Genomic DNA, 22,223 nt, shown 5'->3' on the forward strand with positions numbered 1-22,223 from the left:
CATACTAGGCACAGAGCGTCGTATGTACACCTGCCTAGGCAGAAATCCTCAGAATGTGGGCTCTAGAGTTTGCGTTTCCCCTACCAGCATCTGAAAGCTGAACTAGGAATAGAGTTTTCTAGGGACAGGAGCTATGCATAGTACCATTCAGTTTTAGGCTTTATAACATGATCTACTCAGCCTTCAGATGTTGGTGGGCGCACGAGTGCCTCTGCCAGTCCGTATCGTCCCCATCTTACGAGCCTACTACATACTCGGAATCAGACAGATCACCTATCGAGCTGAAGAAAAACACTGGCGCTAACAAAGCTCATTCTAGAGGACGTACTAGCAGAAAATGGTCTCGGCATACATCGGCTGACAGAGACGAGCCTGGAGATCATGGACATGGGACGCCAAGTCCGACACCAACTGAGCCAAACAAGCGTGGTCGACAAAGCGTGGCTCAACGACCGACAGTAGGCAGTATCCGCGGATCAACCTCACGTAGAAGAAGAGAAGGTCGGAGTCGGCGTCCACAGTACTGCACTCAGAAGTGCCTATAAGGGTTGAAAGGAAACGGGCCACTCGATGAAGAATGCCCTAACGTTGCGTGTCACCGTACGGTAAAGAGCGGCTCTTATCACCCCGTCGACTATGCCACCTGGCTTGGGCTTCTTCGCCAACAGCTACAGCATACATTAGACGATGGTATTACCCCCCTTGGGAAACAGGGATCCTGAGGAGTCCTGTTCCAGGTCGCCCTGCTAGAATACGGGTATACGTTTGTTAGCAAGGGTACGGTTCCTGAGTTCGTAGAGGATCTCCAGCACGAATCTGCGGTCTACGAGCAGCTTAAACCCCTGCAAGGCAGCTGTATTCCCGTTTTGCTCGGCGCGATTGATCTTCGCGAACTCGAACGCATTTGCTACTATGACTTCCGGGTCCGTATTGTGTACATGATATTTGTTTCGTGGGCAGGAACTTGTCTGGATGAGGCAGACTTGCCGGAAGATATCAAAGGAAAGGTGCGCCAGGAGGTGGAGCAGTCGTTACGTGCGGTGCATTCAATGCAAGTTGTGCATAGGGATATACGAAAGTCCAACATGTTTTGGAATAATGAGACCAACAAGACGATGATTATCGATTTTGAGCGCGCGATCTTGTTGGATTCTCCTCAATTACCTCTTCGCGAGGTTATCCCGGGCCGCAAGGTGCAGCAGGAGGCAAAGTCTGTTCTTAGGCTTCCGTATGGTCTTGCACAGCATGATATTGCCGAAGCTAGAGCACTTGTATAAATTGTTGTACCACACTGGGGTATTATATTTTTATAGTGAAGACCAATCATGACGTCGATTTACGTTGGGTCTGAGGGAATCCGCCCTCTGTTGATGTCTCTGGACGGATGTCGTGTTTACCGCTATGATCGCTATGTCTGCTCTGAGCGTTGTGCTGAGTGAGTTCGTGTTAAAAAGCTCGTGTAAGGTGCTCTTGCTCTCCGAAGAAGGAAGGGTCTCACCCACGAGTTATACTAGCAAATCTTCCGCTGGAGACCTAGGGCGTAAATGTAGCTCTCAATCCCACAGGTTCAAACATGATTCTTTTCGGGTTCTTTACTCCCCGCCCCCACTATCACAGCTCACGCCTGTGTTGATCGAGGTATAGAGCCGCTCGTCGATGATCTCAGTAACCTCAGTTAGATATACTCCGACCTAATAGGTGCGAGTATTCTTCTATATAAGGGATCAAAAACCGATGTTCAGTATTTAGGACCTAAGCCCAGTATTATTCATGTATGCAGATGATAACATGTACCACTAATAAAGTATCATCTGATATACCTACATAGTCTACATTCAAACTCTTTTTTACCGCGAGTAGAAGCTGCTTTTGCAAGTCATTGTATTCAGTTGAATTTTTATCAGAAGCTCGGTTTGGTCCGTTCAGGGAAGTTATTATGTTTGGACGCGTAGTCTGCTGGGACAAGTTAGTTAAGAATTACTTCATATCCTTGCCTGCATCTACATGGTACAGCACAGATACATTCACTGATACGGAATCTGAAGCTTGAATTTATCGACTTTGGGAGATAATTTATTTGCTGAAATTGCGAGAAATACTACCAGAAGGCTCTGTAGGCTAGTCAAATGCACCGAGGCGACGCAGCCGCAGCCTTTGTCCGAAAATATCATATGTCGAGGTTATGAGCAAGAAAAGGAATATTAAGGCTTCATCTGGTTATAAGAGAAGGAGAAACGAGCAGGAATTATATATTGTAGACCTATCATAGAAGAGGGTAGCGTGTGGAAGCTTATGTTACGATAATAACTGTAATGGTTGGCCAGGACCTCCACCTATACTGTAGCAGCGCCTGTAGTCTCGAAATGAAGTAATCAGGTCGGCTAACACAAAGGCGGCACAACCAATCCGAGTATAATGTATCATCACATCCAAATTATATATTTTGGCTCGAATAGAGCAATTAGGCGTAGTTAACAATGACCCATTATAAATAATCGGCTGTAAGTCGATTCGATTGCAGACGTTTAACAAACTTGCTTCAATAGCTAATCAATTACTTCAGTTTGTATCACTACCAATGACTAGCACCTTGTTCCAACCCTTCCCGGGTCCTATGCGCCGCGCATAACACAACCTGATTACAGACGATATTCAAATAGTGGTACAGATTCAAATACATCAAACAGGCCGTCCGTTCCTTAGTCCTCCTTAATAAGCACCTTGAGAATTATTCGAAAAAGTTACCATAGCATAGGGGCTTCTGATAGTATAGTGTTACACGCAAAGGTGGTCAAAGATGTGTGAGGTTGTAAAAGCATGACATTCTATCTAGTCCTATGGAGCACGAAGGTTGGACTTAGTCCCAAAGGGCTAAGTCACGTGGTAACCTTGGTGGTCTTAGCAAAGCCCACCAAGGTTGCCTAACATATAGATTCTATGACTTGAAGGCGGTCTTAATAGTATTATAGTGCAGGAAAGCGCCTACCTCGTCTCATACCGGTTTTAATAGGGCTACCTGGCTAATTCTAGGGTTTTTTCCCTCTAATCTAGTAATATATAGAGAAGGATTTCGGGCCGCTATCGCATCGCAGCCCTTATACTCTCGCAGAGACCTCGCAACGGCAACAGGAGAACCAGTAGTTAGTAGGATAATTTTAAGGTGGCTGTTGGACCTTCGTGTAACGAAACCTCTAATAGTCTAGCTGCGTAAACCACTAAAGAGTCTGTAAGGGTTTGTGCTATTAAGTAAGTCCTGCTGCGGAGTCCTCAAGCAATAATATCGGGGTCTGACGTATGGAGTATAGTGCTTTGGGTAACTGAAGTATTCAAGTAGGGTAATCGGGAATAGAGTCGTTAAGGCAGTTTGCCTCACCAATGGGTTAGATTGATGCTTAGATTGATCACTGAAGTAGAGACTGTCTATCTATGAAATGCCTGGGAGTCCTGTCCCTTATATATCCATCTCTCCTTCACTGATCTCGTTGGATCACTTGGATCACGTCGCTCCTGGTGATCCCTATCACGTGACCTCTTTCTTTAGTCGGGGGCCTAGTTGTTCCTTTCCGTCCTTATGGGGCTTTGTTCCTGCGGGGTTCCGTCATGGCCTATTGTAGGGCCTGTCGGGTTGGTTTTGGCCAGGTTAGAACCAACGGTTCGTAACACTTCGAGGCTTGCTGGGTTTCTTTCGTATCCACTCTAGGCCAGCCAACAGGTCTGCCAACGGGCCTTCTGCGTTGGTGATACGTGACCCCATGGGGGGTTACCTATAGCTATAGATAAGATAGATAAGAGCTATAAAAGAGCTCTGCTATGTGAAGGTCAACCCTCGCAGACTCACTACAACCAGGTGACTTACAGCTGGAACACCTGCCGTGGCAGTGTCAGATGGGAAGCCAATCATAACCCTTGTAGGAGCCCCGCCAAGCGTGGATGACTTAGTCGCGCTCCCTCAAACCTAAGTTGTCATCTTCTTTCCTTCGCTCCTTAGAGTAGAATCTTGGTCGATAGCACCTAATCGAGGTCTATACCAATGCGATGCAACCCAGGTCGTGACAATCTTCACGCATCATCATCCTCATCTTCATATCATCATCTCCTTCTTATCTATATCTTCACCTTCGCTTTTCAGTCAGTTATTTAGTTATTTTATTATATTATTATTATTAAATACGCCGTAGGCTCGAAGCCCCCGGTACCTCTACTAGTACTCCCGTATGTCAAACCGTGCCCTAATGGCTGGACTAAATACATACGCTGCGTCGTCGGTTCGCCCTATTGGCGACTGCGTTGCGTTCACTACCATACTACGTTGGTTCTCAACCTACCAACAAAGTCCCCCCTGAGAAGATCGATGCTATCTGGGCCTTGAAGCTGTCCGACCCGTCCCTAGCAGCCATCTTACAATAGTCCCACTAACTACTGGTTCTCCTGTTGCCGTTGCGAGGTCTCTGCGAGAGTATAGTGGCCGTGGTGCGATGGCGGCCCGTAATCGTTCCCTCGGTCCTTCCAACAGCCCGCAAAAGAGGATTACGTGCTCTGCCGTCTCAGGGGCATCACCACAGCGGCATAGCGGCGAGTACACGCCAAAAGCCCCTGTCTTGAATAAGAAGGCTGCTAGTCCTATTTTTTCCGTCCTGATCTGGCACAGCGTAGACGCCTCCAGTCGGTTCAGGCCGAAATACTTGCCCCCTTTCGGTATCTGCATCGAAGGGCCCTCCGGTTCCTCAGCGATAGCGCGTCGCTGGCGATCGTGATGCTCTGCTCCGGTGAGCCATCTCTTCCTCCAGTGGTCGAGGAGGGCAGCCGGGACCTCCTTTTCCTCACTCATCCACTCGGAGCCCCGGGCCTCCTTCTCCATAGTGTACCCTGCCGGTCGGAGTAGCTGCGACGCCTGCTTCCTCTTCGCCGGCCTATCCTGCCGGAGTATATGTGACGCTTTAGCGCTCGCGCTGCGAAGCAGATTTCTCTTCCCGCTAAGTCGTAGCCGTTCTTCAAACTTAGCAGCCCGGGCACTAAGATAGAGGTCTAGTGGCGGGATTGCTGCTTCTGCTTCCAGGTGGCGAACCGGCGTCGCTTTGTGGGCGCCACAGACTACCCGGAGGCACTCGTTCTGTATCCCCATCAGGCTCTTAGCTGGCCCTGCCGGTTCCTCACTTATAGTATGCCACGCAGTCGCCCCGAAGGCGATCGCGCTACGGATAACCACCGTATATAACAGCCTCGCCCGTATAAGATCGCAGCCCCACGACATATTGACTAGCTTTCTAGATATTTTAGTTATTCAGCTTATCTTTACGTTCGAGATCCTATTATCACGATACGAGTATCAGAGGCACATCCGACCAACTCGCGCACCAGACGTATAAGAGCTTCACTCTTATAACCAGTACCACGATCTTCGTCTGATAAGACCAACAGATGGGATCTGTTGGTACTGGAGCCGTCTGTTCAGTGTGTTAGGTGGTAGGTATATCCTACTGACCGCCTGACCCCGTTTCAATATGTATAGTTATATAGAATTTCTTACAATAAGTGTGACACAATGACTATTACGCTACTGCATCTGCAAAATATAATCTGAATCCTCTAATTATTTGTTTGTTTGTAATAGTAGATAGCACATTTATTAGGTGTATTGCCTTATTAGTTGCTATCTAACAACAAGCGAATAAACCGCCTAGACTCTCTTAGAAGGTGCTATATAGCTAATTTAGTACGGATCTAGTATCGCTTAAGGAACTGATCGTACTATCATTTGCCTAGGTTTATCATATCCTCTAAGGCTAGTAATATCTACTCTGTAAATTAGTTACGAAACGCTTAGACAGAGCTCTTCTGTAGAGCTCTTTGAGCAGAATCCACTCCTTAAAAGTTCCTCTTAAAACGCTGGTAGTCGCTAGTTTATTATGTATGCTTGATTCGGTAGTAGAGTTGGATCTGTCTGTTCGCTCGCCTAGATAGCGTAGAGGGTCACACCTTGTAGAGCCAGGCCGCGTCATATTGCTTCATGCCATTTTTTGGGGCACACAGAGAGATAGAACTGTGATGTATTCCGGTAAGCTAGGCCAGTGCTGGTGGGCTGGAACCAAGTAGTAGTGGCGACTACGCACGGATCGCATCTGACAAATTCTCACGGCAAATTGGGCATCTCTGAGCTTGCGATTCATTTCTGATTGTGATTTCTATCTTCTAGACATTTTGCCAGGCGATTGGCTGAGAAAACGCGTGTTGAAGGTAGGGTGTGACCTGCATCGCGTCTGAAATTATGCCGCTTTTGGAATTGCTAAGGTGGGGGCATGACTACGGAGGGTCAGCATGGTTACTTACACGCAGAAGTGGCTATCATTGCTGGAAAATTGCCCACATCACATTAGCATACACAAGTAGGGCACCGCGGAGCCGCAGCGTTGCATGAGTAAAGAAATTCCATAGCCTCATTTAGCGCCAAGACTAGACCGCATGATGTGTTCAGCCTAGAGGGTCGAGCCAAGGCCCAGAGCCACGTTCCTGGGCCCGTTTATTCTCGATCTCGAGCTTCACATACCAAGACGGAAGTGATCGCCGAGAGTTGTGGTTACTCGCGTGCGCACTGTTTATCAGCTGACGTGATATACATGTATACTCTTCTATGTGGCGCAGGGTTGTGAGTTCAGCATCTCGTAGTGTTTGCGGCCTGCCTCGGAGGCCATGTTGAAACTATCGCACACTCTAGATTGAGTCAATGGCGGTGCATTGTTGAAACACCGACAACAGAAAAGAACACTTCGTCGACGCAGCCAAGAGTGAGCCTGATTGTTCTCTTCAAACATTTGATCCGGATGGACACAGTGAGGGCTAAGGAAGGGTCACTACGAGTCGAGTAATTAGGCGTTGACTTCCTCCTGTTGAGTGCCTGTGCTTTCTTCCTCTCTAGTCGGTTCCGATTCCAATTGGATGTCTAAAGATTTGATACTAGTCACATCAATCGACTACTCCCCGTCTTCGTGGATGATGACTCCATTTTATCTAGGGAGATCCCGCGAAACCCAAATGGATCGCAAGCTAGAACCTGGGGCATTCCATTTGACCCCATTAAATTTCTGCGGAGACTGGAGATCCCCCGGACAACTTGAGATTTTGTGGGCACCGGGCAAGAGCTTGTCAGCTTGTTGTCGGCTTTAGATACGGGCCCACTCTTGTCATTATGACAGGCTTGCACCTGAGGTGACATCGGACCTTCTTCTTCAGTTTTGTCGTTATCGCAGCAACTTTGTCGGTGGCAACCAGGAAATCGCGCTAAGAGTTGCATCACTTGGACCGATGTCAACCAAACTATCGTGAAGGACTGTCACGATAGTAGATTGTCACGGCCTGGGACTTGTGAGCAGAGCCCCAAGGCCTGTGAAGTGACTTGGGAACAAGCGGTGCCAACCGGCTAGGCGTTTCTTAGCTGTGCCACCGAACGCGGCAGCTGTGGCATCCGTCGAGCCGTTGTTAGTGCGTTCGACCGGTGAGAGTGCGATTGGTGGAATCTCAAATGAGTATTTCTCCATATTCCTCCCAACGCAACCCCAGCCAACCCGGGGGATTGTTGCAGCAGAAGGGGGTCCACAGGGGACTGCTCTGGAGAGATGTTTGAGCTCTATTGGCTGTGCCGTCGTCATCGTCTCGGACAAACTCATCGAAAACAGAATTCGCCCTGCAGGCTTTCCCGCAATGGTGGAGTGGACTTTGTGGGCGGATTCGGGCCCCATTTGCCCATACCTGCCTCGCGAAGGAACCCCATGCTAGGACAACCGGGATGAACATGCGCATGTGTGTGCTAATAAGGCCTGGAGCATTTGCCCTTGCTCACAATGCAAGCACCTGTGAGTGGTGACGAAAATCGGGGCCACGAAGCTTATACAGTATATCATTGGGGATTGCAGTCAAGGGCCCTTGCCTAGTTAACCTGCGATCGCCGGACAGGCATCGTTGAAAGTGGGATTCATTTGTGCCACAGACACTGCATTCTGCCAGCGTACATATGAGCTGCTGGCACTTCTTTTCTGGCATCTACTTGTTTTCCTTTCTCTTCTCACTCCCGCCTCTCGACCTCTGGCCTTAATCTTCAGGTCGTCTCATTCGCGTGCTCGTTCGAGCCCTTACCTCGGAAGTTTACCGCCTCGCAGACCGGCTCGCTGTCGGCCGTCACCTTCAAGATGGTGGACAAAACAAGAGTGTACAACTGGTGAGTACGAGTCTGCAGTATTGAGACAGCAAAGGCCATATCTGTTCATGCTTGATTTAGGTACATCTGCTTGGTTGCCGCCATGTGCATGGTGTTGTACGGATATGACGCATCTGTCTTCAACGCCGCACAGGGTTCACCCAACTGGCTGGCCTGGTTCAACCTCGATGCCAAGAAAGATACCTACCTACTGGGCCTTATAAATACAGCCTATACAATCGGTGCCATAGTCTCTGGGTTCTTCTTCGGAGGGCCAACGGTAATTCACGTGCTGTACCGCGTACTTGAATGGTTATACTGACCTGGATTTGCAGGCGGATTACTTCGGACGTCGGGTGGGCATGGGAATCGGATGTTTCATCACCATAATTGCCACCTTCCTGCAAGCCTTCGCTCCCAGGCACAACCTCGGCTGCTTCATCGGTGGCCGTGTCTTGATCGGTCTCGGTCAGGGTATGGCCTTGACTGCCGGGCCTGTCTACATTGGCGAAGTGGCGCCGCCAGAGATCCGAGGTCAGATCATGGCCTTTTGGCAACTATTCTATTCCGTCGGATCTTTCATCGCCTACTGGATTGCATACGCCACCAGTTTGCACAGGTCCCAGCTAGGCGATTGGGACTGGCGAATGGTTGTCATTTTCCAGGTGCTTGTCCCCGTCATCATCATCATACTGTTGCCATTCCAGCCCGAGTCGCCCCGTTGGTGGATCCAGCGCCACAATAACGTCGAGGAGGCCAAGAAAGCTCTGCGAAAGATCCGTGCCACTGAGCAGGAGGTCGAGGACGAGGTTCTCGTCATCCGCGAGGCTATCGAGTTCGAGAAGGAAGCCATCAGTTCATCGTACACGGCCCTCTTCAAGGATCCCTCGATTCGCAAGCGTCTCTATCTCGCCTTTTTCATCAATGTTGGCCAACAGCTCTCGGGCCAAGGCACTCTGAACTCTTACTCAACATCCATCTACAAGAAGGTCTGGTCCTCGACTCAAACCATCAACCTCATCAACGCTCTGAACGCTACTTGCGGTATCCTCTTCACGCTCAACGCTGTCTGGATCGCAGACAAGTGGGGTCGACGATGGCTACTTATGGTCGGTGCCGCCGGAATGGCAGTCTGTATGCTGGTCGTACCCGTCATTGGCCTCGCCACGCCGGATATCGACGGTGCCAAGTCGGAGCCTGTCGGCATCTCTATCGTCTTCATGCTCTTCCTCTTCATCTTCTTCTACAAGCCGTCCTGGGGCGCCACCGTTTGGATCTGGACGTCCGAGATCTTCTCCGTCAACGTCCGCGCCCAAGCCGTCGGCATGTCTTCCCAAATGCAGAACGTCGGGAACACCATCTTCCAGCAATTCTTCCCGATCTTTCTAGAAAATGAGGGGCTCAAGTGTCTCTTTTTCTTCATGGCAGTCAATATCATTCTTGTCTTCTTCGTCTACTTTTTAATTCCAGAGACCAAACAGGTGAGCCTGGAAGAGATTGATGTCCTGTTCGGAGGCGCCAATCACGTTGAGAAGGGTGGGCAGATGTTGGGCGTGCCTGACGCGCACCACGCTACCTTCGGTGTAGACTCCGGCGAGAAACACGAACCCGAGATTCGTCAATCTGAGCGCCGGTATTCTGAGGAGGTCGTATAAACTGAAGGCCTGTACGGAGGAGACACTGGGAACAGTTTGCTCGGAGGGAAAGCTTTAGCATAGTAGAAGTTGCTGTAAATACCAGACACCAGCACTTTGCAATGTAATATAGAGACAGATTCGACATGTCATGGTTTCCTGTTATCTGGAAAGAAACTCGCCTCGTATTTTACCCCTTTTCTAGTTTAATAATTGAGTTGACCACTGGCGCACTCAGCAACCAACCCATTTGAGACCCTAGGTTCGGGCTCGTTATGGAACAAACCTATGAGTCGCCGCAGACCTCAAGTGTTTCCAATTGTGTGAAAGTATGCCATCACTGCAAGGTGTATGCTGAGCTACCCCAATACAAGTTGAAGAAAACTTACCACCAAGTTTAAAGAAATATGAACTTCCTCGGGGTTCTCTTTTGGATAACCCGCAGTTGATAACTATCTGAAGTTCTAGTTCGGTAAATTTTCAAAACTAGTGCACTATCATGGAGTAATAGTGGATTCTCATCGCCATGAGTGTTTCCTGTGCTTCATCCGAATTAGCTTTGAAGTACCTTCATATGCCACTTTGCCACTGCAACACCCCGGCTCTAACAGACAACCTCATCAACGGTGTCGAGAAAGGCTCCTTTATTCGATAAAAACATTCTGCTATAGCGACCGCCGCACAACACATTTCCTCCGATATACATGAGTGGGAGGACACGAGGACATGACCTTGTAGGAGACCATTAGCACAAGCTATTTCAGAACTTGTGCAATCCCCTAGGAAGTCGTCCTCTAGGGATGTCAGAGATAGTGTACCGATTTATAGAAGAATGCCCTCATTGTTAGTAACCAGCGGAAAGCTCATGACTTGCACCGAAATAAAGACAATTTCTTTTACAGGTGGCTTCTACTTAAGATAAAGAGGGATATTCATAATGCTCCACAGCGCAGACAGTCTACAGATTCGTTGAGATGCAGGAAACTATGTACCTAGAAGATGTAAAAACGGAGATGTTTCAACATCCCCATGCGAGAGTATGTAAAAGTGAGAGAGTATATACAAAGAAGTCAAAGATTCCACCAGCCCTTTCCCCCTCCCCCATGTCGCCCTTCCAATGCATTGCATTTGTCAGGTGGTTTGTTTCATTCATGGATACCTCTCAACGCTTCTGACAGCCCACCGCCATCTTGGGAGAGTCAGAGCCAAGTTCCAAAAACACACGCCCTTATGAGGCGGTGAAGGTGGAATTGATAGGTCCGAACTTGATGTTGGAGAACTTGACGGAGTTGCTAGCGGCGTTGGCCTCGACATAAGCCGGGTCACCAGAGTCGGCGGTGCAAGTGCCACGAGCGGCGCCGAGAGCGGTGCTGTTGACAGGGTAGGTCGAGTCAAGCCAGAGCATGTCGGCGTAGTGCTATCATACCAAATTAGTCTACCTCTCCTATCAATAGGGCTTAGGGGTAAAAAAACATGACTTACGTCGTCCCACAAGCTCATAACCAAAACCATAGGCGACGCGAGAGCCTCGCCCATCTGAGCCAGACCTCCCTTTTCAGCGAAGACGTCGGTGTCGCCGAAGACGGACTTCTGCGCGGTGCAGTACTCTTCGGTGATCGAGTTTCCAGTCACGCCGGCGATCTGGCTCTCTGAGTTGGGGATGACGGCGCCGTTCTGGACGTAGAAGCGCTTGATCTCGCTGAGTGCGCCATCGGAGCCGGTCAGGAATTGGGTGACGACCGTCATAGGAGAGGAGGTATCGACAGTGAGGCCCTCGCCATAGAAGGTCGTGTCGCCCTGGCGATAGCTGTTGAAATCGCAGCCATCAGGGTCGCAGTCGCCGGCGTAGCGGTCCGAGGAGTAGGTGCCACCGCAGGCGTCGCCATCGCACGAGTGCTGCGCCGAGTTGGTGCAGGGATGCGGAGTGTAGGCCGTGGAAATCGAGTTGGCTTCCCAGATGTCCATTTCCGCGCAGCATGAGCCCAGGTTACCAACCCCGGCGTTGACATCGTTTGATGACGGCACCCAACCTTCGACGTTGGCCTGGGGAGACTGTAAGTATGCGATGCGCAAAGGGAAGGTATGAGTGAGAGCTTACAACTCCGTCAATGAACTTGATATCACGAGGGCATTGCGAGTCACAGTAGCCCGTTCCGTACTTGGCGCCGGCCGCGTTGCCATCGTACTTGGAGAGACCACCGTCCAAGTCCATAGAAACGAAATAGAGCGCGCCGTTCAGACCGCAGCTGGATCATTCGCGTCAGCATGTGTGAGGATGGTCGGGGGCTGTGTTGTGGGAGGCATACCCGAGGTTGGACACATCCACGTCAAAAGTGAACTCCTTACCCAGGAGCTCGAACCCCTGGTATTCGTCCTCAGAGGCCATGAGGAAGAAACGGCTTCCAATGTTGGTGCTGTATTGGCCTTCGGTAATGAAGTTGAGGCTCAGGGAGCTCTCACTAGCAGTGGCACCGTAGGTTGACTCGTATTCGGCGCCGTCGACGCAGCATGCGGCAGCGCAAGTCTCGCCATCAGGGCACAGAGTGGTATCCCACTGCACGTTCTGGATTAGTACTTTATTCTACCATTTCGGGAAAATGGGGACAAACCTCGTTGCCAGAATAACAGTTCGTCCCCGATTCGAGTGCGTGGGTATACCGCCAATTCGCGTCGATTGTGACGGAGCCGTCAACATTGGTGCAAGCACCAGCGGCAGTGCACTGCTGCCATGTAAGGGAAGGATGAGTCTCTGGGGTAAGCGTGCAGGCTTGCTGAGCACGCACAGCGGCCACCAGGGCCGTGATGGCGGCGATTTTGGAGTACATGGTGAAAAGAGGTGACGAAGGGGATTGTTCTACTGTTCAACAGGAGGGGTAAGGACTGGACCGTGAAGAGCGTGGAGAGGTGGTGAAGAAAAAGACCATTGTGAGGTGTTGGACATAGTCGTTATATAGCCTCTGAGTTGCTGCCCGAAGCTCGTCCCCCAGATGCGGGTCTCCACTGTCGTTTGCGATAGTTCGATCCTAATATGTGAGACTCCACCATCGTCCGCTATGGTTCGACGAGAAGTACACATCATTGCCTCAAACAGCAGCCTTGACCGCGGAAGGAGGGAGAATCTATCACCGGCCGACGGTTCCGCTTTCGATCGAGAAGAGCCAGAGTCCGGGTGACGGGCCGTTTATCTCGTCATTGTCTTCATGTCCAATATCCATCATTCTGTCTCGCCATGCACTCTCGTGGCAGTAATGCATGTATGACTTCCAGATTCTGGGTGATGAACCGGGTTTACTTCGTCGTTACTTCTCATGTGCTGTTGGGGGTTGGGGTTCGTGACCGAATTCAGACAGACTACAGTACCTCAAATTGCCAGTGACGTCGCGCGCAGTAAGTCGTTTAGGTTGAAGACACGGCAATGCAACCCCATGACTCGACTGTGGATGGAAAATTGAGAGGCCAAATGGTCGATGTATATTAACGATACCGGCATGGGACAGGATTTGTGGCGTGCTCATTGGAGGCTTTTTGGCGGCATGCCGGAGTTAGGCACGGAGGGTATTACCGAATGAGAGTTTGGAGACTAGTATAGCACCACCACCACTAGGGCGCTCCCCGTACAATGTGTGGGCTATGCGAGGTCCTGCTTGGCGTTTTGCAGCTTAACCACTTTGAAACAAATCAAATAGAGTGCGCCCGTCGCCTCCTATTCCTTCCCGCTGTGGAGATTTGACACTTGCCAATATCGTCGGCAGAGTCCGTTTGTGCGTTGAAATTCGCCGCCCCTGTAAGCTCTACTAGCCTTTCCACCCTGCTAGCACGTATACAAGCCGGGAATGACGATCTCGTTGGATGCAAGCGTTCCTAATCAGGCTTTGTACCGAGTAACCAGGAACCAAGACACATTTTCGTTGGAGACTGGAGCTGAACGGCACTCCCCAGATTTACGACAGGGTTACTCCACACCTTGGCCTTCTCCCCCGCAGCGCATGTGTTGACGATCCGCAACTCTGAAGAGTTTCCAGATCAAGCAGGTTCGTCTCATCTTTGAGAGCAGACGAATGAATGGGTCCTTGATTAAGAATCTCTGCGTCTAGATGGTCTCCTCTTGTCGCTGTTCGAGCCCCGCGAGCCACTATATCGCAATCACGCCAAACAGGAGGAACTATAATTAACTGTAATGGACTCTGGTGAGGAATTTCGCGAGGTACTTCGTCCACATTTCGCCCGGGTCCCTTAATATAGGAAGCAGGCGATTTATGCGTTTCCGCTCGTTCGGCGTAAGTAGCTTCCTTTAATTGGCCGGCGAGTCAGAACAACGCCACGAACCAGGAACGTGCGTTTTCAGTATATTGTTAATCTGCGCCTGATCTGGAAGGTGGAAAGGTCGCACTGCATCCGCTTTGCAAGGCTGGAAATGGCAACACTCTATCTGGGGAGACGCCGACTACCCCCGGCGTCGCCAACGTTTCCGTCCTGAAGGAGGGCTGCGCATCCGTCTTTTCGAGCTCGGGAGCCGCTGTCGCTAAAGAGCAGAGGTTGGTGCTGACGTGTCTACCGGGTTACAGAGGCGCCGCCGGCTCGCTGGGCCGTGATCAGTGACTTGTCCCGGGTTTTGCCCACTTGGCGTCCTGGTTGAAACTAGTTGAAACACTACCACCCCCCCCACCACGCTCATGGACGCCCCGCCCTCATGGACAGCCAAATCCACATGCACACATAGAAAACACCCCAACTTGTGCGCTTTCTATCTCTTTTGGGCAGTCTAGTTCCTCTTTTCCTTGAGTTTTGTTTTCTCTCGTTTATCGTCCTGCCTTGTATAATCCTACGGCTTCTAAAGGCAGTGAATTAGACGAGCTACTATATTTGAAAAAGAGTAGGGATCTCAGCCCCTAGATTCCCTACTGGGTGTCACACGGGTCGGCCATGCATGAATAGGCTGCTGTGACCCCCCTATCTTGAGGAGGGGCAGCGATTAACTTGTCGTATTTGAGTCCCCTACACTACACTGCTAGTACCAAACTGGTGACGAGCAACCAACTTCTCTCTAGCACTCTCCTGCTTCACTCTGTACTTGAATACCCGTGACACTAGGCTACTAAGGCCTAGGAACTTGGAGAATTCCGACTCGCTTCTACTTTCATAATTAACCAAAGTTTTTTCCCTCGGAAGGTAACTACTGATGGGATAGATATTAGTGCGTTATAGCTATTTCATACTAGCTACGTATCGAAGTAGCGCTTTCCTACTAAGCGTAGTACTGAAGACTATACATAAAGAGAGTAATAGCGCTTCAAGGTTCGCTCTAAAGACATCCCGTTCCTTACTATAGAGTGTATCGCAGAGGATTGAGTAGGTGGCAATTTATTTGAAGGAACCGTAACTATACTTAGAGGTCGGAGCTATTTCCTAGCCTAAACTCGTATTTGATTAGCTTATACTCATCTAAGTCTAAATAAATAACTTCCCACACCCACATCCGGGACATCCCCACATGTGGGACACCCAAAAATGCCTCATCAACACCGCTAGCCTCTAACTTCAACCTCTTTTTTCTTTACCAATATCGATTCAATCGTTACGAAATTTTACGTACGTCTTCTTTACACTAATATGAGTCAATATACCGAAGACGATATTTATCGAGCTCTTCAAGCAATAGCTACCGGTCAAAGCCTCCGAAAAGCAGCATATGAGCATGGTGTCCCAAGGTCTACTCTTTCACGACGGATTCAGGGAGCCCAGTCAAGAGATATAGCCTTCGCTGACTACCAGAGGCTCTCTCCAGCCCAGGAATCTCATCTGGCTGAATGGGTTCGAATCCAGGCTGCCCTAGGCCTCCCACCAACCCATCAACAGTGTGAAGGTCAACCCTCGCAGACTCACTACAGCCAGGTGACTTACAGCTGGAACACCTGCCGTGGCAGTGTCAGATGGGAAGCCAATCATAACCCTTGTAGGAGCCCCGCCAAGCGTGGATGACTTAGTCGCGCTCCCTCAAACCTAAGTTGTCATCTTCTTTCCTTCGCTCCTTAGAGTAGAATCTTGGTCGATAGCACCTAATCGAGGTCTCTACCAATGCGATGCAACCCAGGTCGTGACAAACAGCTCAAAGACTTCGCCGAGCGTATCCTACAGATCCATGGAGACACCGAACCACTTGGAAAGAACTGGGTCCAGGCTTTTATCAAGAGGAACCCTTCATTCAAGGTCCAGAGAAGCAGAGCTATCGATTCCCAGCGTATTAATGGAGCCTTAGCTAATGTGATCAGGCAATGGTTCAAATACCTCGCTATCCCTGAGATCAAAGCTATTAAGGCCTCGAATCGATACAATATGGATGAGACAGGTATTCTAGAAGGTAGAGGATCAAATGGTCTTGTTCTAGGATCATCTGAGACTCGTTCTATACGGAAGAAACAGCCTGGATCTCGAGCTTGGACATCTCTTATAGAGTGTATCTCTGCGACTGGTACTTGCACTACCCCTACTTGTGATATACAAGGGGAAGTCTGTCCAGCAGCAGTGGTTTCCTCTGGACTTGACTCCATACGAAGCCTGGAGGTTTACAGCAACAGAGAATGGGTGGACGTCAGACTCTGCGGCTATTGAGTGGCTACAAAAGAACTTTATTCCTTTGACTCAACCAGAGGACCCTGAAGAGACTAGGTTACTTATCCTAGATGGGCATAGTAGCCACGAAACGACAGAGTTTATGTACCTCTGCTTCATAAACAAGATACACTTGCTTTTCTTGCCGCCACACACATCCCACGTTCTCCAGCCTCTCGATCAGTCAGTCTTTGGACCCCTCAAGGCAGCCTATAAGAAGGAGCTTGGTTATCTTGACCGATGGGATACTACTACTGAAACGGGGTCAGGCGGTCAGTAGGATATACCTACCACCTAACACACTGAACAGACGGCTCCAGTACCAACAGATCCCATCTGTTGGTCTTATCAGACGAAGATCGTGGTACTGGTTATAAGAGCGAAGCTCTTATACGTCTGGTGCGCGAGTTGGTCGGATGTGCCTCTAATACTCGTATCGTGATAATAGGATCTCGAACGTAAAGATAAGCTGAATAACTGAAATAACTAAATAACTGACTGAAAAGCGAAAGTGAAGATATAGATAAGAAGGAGATGATGATATGAAGATGAGGATGATGATGCGTGAATATGGAGGACTCCTGTCCTACTCTGCCTCTGTGCCTCTTAAAGAAGAGAAAATAAACTTTCTCCTAGCCCCGTAACCTATTTCCCTGATGTCCGGCCTTACCCCGTTACACTACTGTCGTAGGGAAGAGAAACTTTCTCCTCTGCTATAGAAAGGCACGTTTACAGCATTGACCGCTAAGAACATTATCAGTGGATGTAAATATACTGGTCTCTGGCCTTCGAGCATAGCTAGACCCCTTATGAGCCCCCTGCTCCTTGAGAATACGTCAGCACCAATCAGACAGCCTAGTCAGACTTGCAAAGGGTACTCTGATAGTAAGGGTAGTCAGGACTGGGCGTTAGAGATATCAGCAGTAGCCAGGTCAACGCCTAAGAGGAGAGATGAGCTCCAAGATCAACTCAGCTTATTTGTCAGAGCCACAAGTGTCATCCGAGGCGGGCCGGCTTCCACCAGGTAGGAAGCCGTTTGTGGCGGCTAGAGAGCCGCTTGTGGCGAATGAGAGCCGTCGAAGCCGTTTGCAGCGGATAGGGAATCGCTTGGTTGCAGATAAGGAGCCGCTATCCAAGATATTGGCCGAAGTCGGAGGAACACAGACATACGGAAGCAAACATCCAGAATCCAAGAGAGAACCTCGGCTGGCTATAAGTAAGGAGTCGAGACGGAGGAAGATAGAGAGGGCAGAGATCAATGAACTACTGTGGACACCCCTACCTGCCATCACCAAGTGACCACCAGTGACCACCAGGTGACCACCAGGGGGACACGCCTATTTCTCCCCTTCACTCTGTACTATCGCCTTCGGTCCAGGCCGTAACCTGACATTATTCAGCAAGCTTGATAGTGATCCAAATACCCAGCGGCTACTCTTTCGGAAAGTTCAAAAGGGCTTTGATGAGAAGGACTACCAATTAGCTGTCGCACAGCGAAAGATTGAGGCAATAGAGGCAGAGCTTGAGGCTAGTAGAGCTAGGAAGCGGAGGAAGGTCAAGATGAGCCCAAATTCGAAGTTTACTAATATCAAGGCTATTCGGAAGGCTCAAATCGAGGCTGGTGAAATTGAAGATAATACAGATGAGTCTAGCGAGTCTGAAAACCCTAGTGACGGTGAAATCTGTATTGTAGTCGCATTAGAATAAGTGTAAAAAAAGGTTGAAGTTAATGGTTATAATATACAGTGTCATTTTTAGGGCGTCCCACATGTGGGGGTGTCCCGGATGTAGGTGTGGGACGTTATAGCGTAAATAGCATTAGAGATAGTTAGACCTATAGAGTTTTTGGTAGAGACATTAAGGGCGTGTCAGGCTATTTGATAATAAAAGGATCCTAGATCTCGAGACTTCTTCGTCTCTTTATTTCCCAAGGCTTCTCTTTCATGTACGTTCTTCCATTTCTCTAGTACCTTGGCTCTAACTCTCTCGTTAGGTGAGGGCAAAGAAGCAGAAATACATGCGCCCTAACCGACCTAAAGGTTTGTTCGTAGGAAGATCCACAGGGAGGAAGAAACACCGTCATCGGATCAGAAAATATAGACCCAGAGGTTACGTGAGAGAAACCACTAGAAAAGGATAATTATTATTATTATTATTAAATACGCCGTAGGCTCGAAGCCCCCGGTACCTCTACTAGTACTTCCGTATGTCAAACCGTGCCCTAATGGCTGGACTAAATACATACGCTGCGTCGTCGGTTCGCCCTATTGGCGACTGCGTTGCGTTCACTACCATACTACGTTGGTTCTCAACCTACCAACAAAGTCCCCCCTGAGAAGATCGATGCTATCTGGGCCTTGAAGCTGTCCGACCCGTCCCTAGCAGCCACCTTACAATAGTCCCACTAACTACTGGTTCTCCTGTTGCCGTTGCGAGGTCTCTGCGAGAGTATAGTGGCCGTGGTGCGATAGCGGCCCGTAATCGTTCCCTCGGTCCTTCCAACAGCCCGCAAAAGAGGATTACGTGCTCTGCCGTCTCAGGGGCGTCGCCACAGCGGCATAGCGGCGATTACACGCCAAAAGCCCCTGTCTTGAATAAGAAGGCTGCTAGTCCTATTTTTTCCGTCCTGATCTGGCACAGCGTAGACGCCTCCAGTCGGTTCAGGCCGAAATACTTGCCCCCTTTCGGTATCTGCATCGAAGGGCCCTACGGTTCCTCAGCGATAGCGCGTCGCTGGCGATCGTGATGCTCTGCTCCGGTGAGCCATCTCTTCCTCCAGTGGCCGAGGAGGGCATCGGGGACCTCCTTTTCCTCACTCATCCACTCGGAGCCCCGGGCTTCCTTCTCCATAGTGTACCCTGCCGGTCGGAGTAGCTGCGACGCCTGCTTCCTCTTCGCCGGCCTATCCTGCCGGAGTATATGTGACGCTTTAGCGCTCGTGCTGCGAAGCAGATTTCTCTTCCCGCTAAGTCGTAGCCGTTCTTCAAACTTAGCAGCCCGGGCACTAAGATAGAGGTCTAGTGGCGGGATTGCTGCTTCTGCTTCCAGGTGGCGAACCGGCGTCGCTTTGTGGGCGCCACAGACTACCCGGAGGCACTCGTTCTGTATCCCCATCAGGCTCTTAGCTGGCCCTGCCGGTTCCTCACTTATAGTATGCCACGCAGTCGCCCCGAAGGCGATCGCGCTACGGATAACCACCGTATATAACAGCCTCGCCCGTATAAGATCGCAGCCCCACGACATATTGACTAGCTTTGTCAGGGCTAGCTTTTGAGTTGCCATTTTTGTTTTAACACGCTCAACATGGGCGTGCCACGTCAGTTTGCGGTCGAACCAGACTCCTAGGAACCTGGCTGAGACTACCGGCGACACTGTGGCGTCCCCAAGGCGAATACTTTGCGGCAAGGGCTCTCGGGTCCTAGTAAAGTGCATTAGCTCACTCTTGTCAGGAGCGAACTCCATCCCGTGCCTCACTGCCCACCGCTGACACGTAGCCCATGCGCTCTCCAACCGGCGGCAGGTCGTGTCTGGATCGGTGCCGACGCTTAGCAGGTTCGTGTCGTCCGCGAACCCGACTACTAAAAGTAGTGGATGCTGCTCCGCTAGCTCCTCGTACAGCGTTGAAATGTATAATATAAACAGTATCGGGGATAGCGGTGACCCCTGGGGGACGCCAGCTCGTAGGGGGATTGGCTCTGACTCCTTGCCATCGAACCGGAGGCGTACCGTCCTATCCTCCACGAAGCTGCGTACCCACTCCTGAACCCACTCCGGGTAGCCTTTCCGGGCTAATATGGAAATCAGCCGTCTGTAATTGACCGTATCGAATGCCCCCTTGATGTCTAGCTGTAGCAGCGAGGCGATGCCCCCGCGTCTCCACGCCGTATAGACCACGTCCTCAACTATACGTATTGCCAGTTCGGTGGACCTCCCAGCGCGGTTACCCATTTGGCCGTTTGGTAGTAGGCCGGCCGCCTCAGCTACTTTGGTGATACGCTGGCTCATCGCCGTCTCTATTACCTTCCCTACCGTGCTAAGCAGGGCAATGGGGCGCCAGCCGCCAGGGGTCTGCTTCTGAGCTGTCGTTTTATTAGGCTTAGGGATAATAACCACCCTCGCTGAGCGGAAGCGCTCCGGGTAGTACCCCAGCCTAAAGCTAGCTGTTGCCAGATCCGCTAGGATCTCCCATAGGGGTTCACCGCAGGCCTTTAGCAGGCCAGTGGGGATCAGGTCGTCGCCGGGAGCCTTCCGAGCAGCCGTTCCTTTGATGATAGACTCGATATCCATTGTGGTCACCTCCCTAGGGACGTTCAGCTCTGGTCTCGTCTGTAATAGGCCGCGATCGAGGTCCGATAGATCTATATACGGGTCTGGGAAGAACCTCTCAGCTAGTAATTTTGCCTTCTCATCATGTGTACGTGCTGTAAGCGTGTCGCCGGCGTCCCTCCGGAGATCTGGCAAGCCGTGGGCCTCAGGGGGGGCCCAGCTCCGTAGCCTAGCCCACCTCTGCAGTGCCCACAGGCTTTTGTGATCCTTCGCCGTCCCCTCGAGCTTCTCGTGCCAGCTACGCGTCTGCGCTTCGCTGATTTCGAGCCGTTGTTTTTGGCCGGCTCTTGTATATTCGTCCCAGTTGGTCTGCGACCTTGCCTGGAGGTAGTCCCGCCGTCGTCTCTTCGTCTCAGCGCAAGCCTTGCTAACCTGCGGGCACCACCACGGGACCCCAGCGCCTCGGCCAACGGTGCGTCTCGGGACCGCCACGTCGGCGATCTCTTGGAGGTTCCGGATAACCCAGTCAACAGCCTGGTCCAACTCCGTTATCGTCTCAACCGGCAAATAATTCATAAATCTCTGGCTTGATTCGGCTACGATGAGCCACTTATCCGCCATCGCCCAGTTCCACCCTTCGACACTGCGGCGGCCCTCCTTGACTGCTTCCCCGTTGGATATTACCCTAATCACTTGCACTCTGTGGTCTGAGTCCTCTAGGCCTGGGTCCCCATCGTAATCAATCCTAGCCCCTTTCGTCACCCAGGCTAGGTCGATAGTTGAGTCTCGTTGTTTGTGCCTTTGCCGTGTGATTTCCCCGAACGGCGTAACGAGCTCTAATCGCCAGCGTCACGCAAACTCCACTACGTTGTCGCTGCCCCGTGACGACCGTCCGTGGACGTCCCACAGCGGGTGATGTGTATTGAAGTCCCCTACAAGGACCTGTGTCCCCTCCGGCGCCCCATTAGGGAGGTCTTGGAGCGGGCTGACCCAGCGGCTCCCGGTCTGGTTTGGTGAATAGATAGACCAGATTGTAAGGGCGTCCGGGCCTGCCCCGAACGTAATACTGCTCCAGTCCATCCCGGTACGGGGTCGCAACGTAGCCACGTCGTATCGTTTATGGACGTATAGCGCAGCTCTGCCGCTGCTGTACACTACTTCGTACCTGGACGACTTCGGGCAATAAATCGCCTTCGTCCGCCGGTTGATCCATGGCTCTTGAACCGCTATTATATCATAGTCACCCCCCTTATCCAGCGCTAGCGTTGCGTTCGCCTTTGAATCTGCGATATTCCAGTAGAGAATAGAGACTACCATTAAGCTGTCGATGGTATATCTTCGTTCGTACGTCCCTTAGTGAGGAAGCTACGCATTGCTGACGCAGACCGTTCGGTTCGCTCCTGCTCCACTCGCGATCCGCCCCGGGGTCGTACAACTGTAAACCCGTCGCTGGTCAATGAGCTAGGTGGTGTGAGCCTGCCCTCACTAGATAACCCGTCCGAGTAGCTGCGGACCTCAAATTGTCG

The 22,223-nt window shown here is 50.7% G+C and overlaps 4 protein-coding genes across 4 annotated transcripts; 3 read left to right on the forward strand and 1 right to left on the reverse strand.

Annotated features, from left to right (window-relative positions):
- Positions 1-752: 752 nt before the first annotated feature.
- Positions 753-1,277, forward strand: BCR38DRAFT_347104 (uncharacterized protein; the record flags this gene model as incomplete). The annotated part of the gene is made up of 1 exon (XM_040856312.1): positions 753-1,277. A coding segment is annotated over one exon (525 nt), but the record flags the coding sequence as incomplete, so codon positions are not given.
- A 6,903-nt stretch (positions 1,278-8,180) lies between these two features.
- On the forward strand, positions 8,181-9,843 carry BCR38DRAFT_486679 (general substrate transporter; the record flags this gene model as incomplete). The annotated part of the gene is made up of 3 exons (XM_040864062.1): positions 8,181-8,209; positions 8,270-8,468; positions 8,524-9,843. 3 exons carry the CDS (start codon positions 8,181-8,183, stop codon positions 9,841-9,843), a joined length of 1,548 nt encoding a protein of 515 aa, XP_040714260.1.
- A 1,207-nt stretch (positions 9,844-11,050) lies between these two features.
- BCR38DRAFT_458937 (glycoside hydrolase) lies at positions 11,051-12,647 on the reverse strand (the record flags this gene model as incomplete). The annotated part of the gene is made up of 5 exons (XM_040862227.1): positions 11,051-11,239; positions 11,305-11,865; positions 11,921-12,068; positions 12,129-12,376; positions 12,432-12,647. The coding sequence occupies 5 exons, from the start codon at positions 12,645-12,647 to the stop codon at positions 11,051-11,053; spliced, it is 1,362 nt and encodes a 453-aa protein (XP_040714261.1).
- Positions 12,648-17,198: 4,551 nt separating this feature from the next.
- On the forward strand, positions 17,199-18,263 carry BCR38DRAFT_438437 (uncharacterized protein; the record flags this gene model as incomplete). Its single annotated transcript, XM_040860585.1, has 3 exons — positions 17,199-17,354; positions 17,947-18,115; positions 18,178-18,263. The coding sequence occupies exons 1-3, from the start codon at positions 17,241-17,243 to the stop codon at positions 18,261-18,263; spliced, it is 369 nt and encodes a 122-aa protein (XP_040714262.1). The 5' UTR covers positions 17,199-17,240.
- Positions 18,264-22,223: the final 3,960 nt, after the last annotated feature.

The sequence above is a fragment of the Pseudomassariella vexata genome, assembly GCF_002105095.1.
Source record: "Pseudomassariella vexata strain CBS 129021 chromosome Unknown BCR38scaffold_9, whole genome shotgun sequence".
In the NCBI taxonomy this organism is placed as follows: Eukaryota; Fungi; Ascomycota; class Sordariomycetes; order Amphisphaeriales; family Pseudomassariaceae; genus Pseudomassariella; species Pseudomassariella vexata.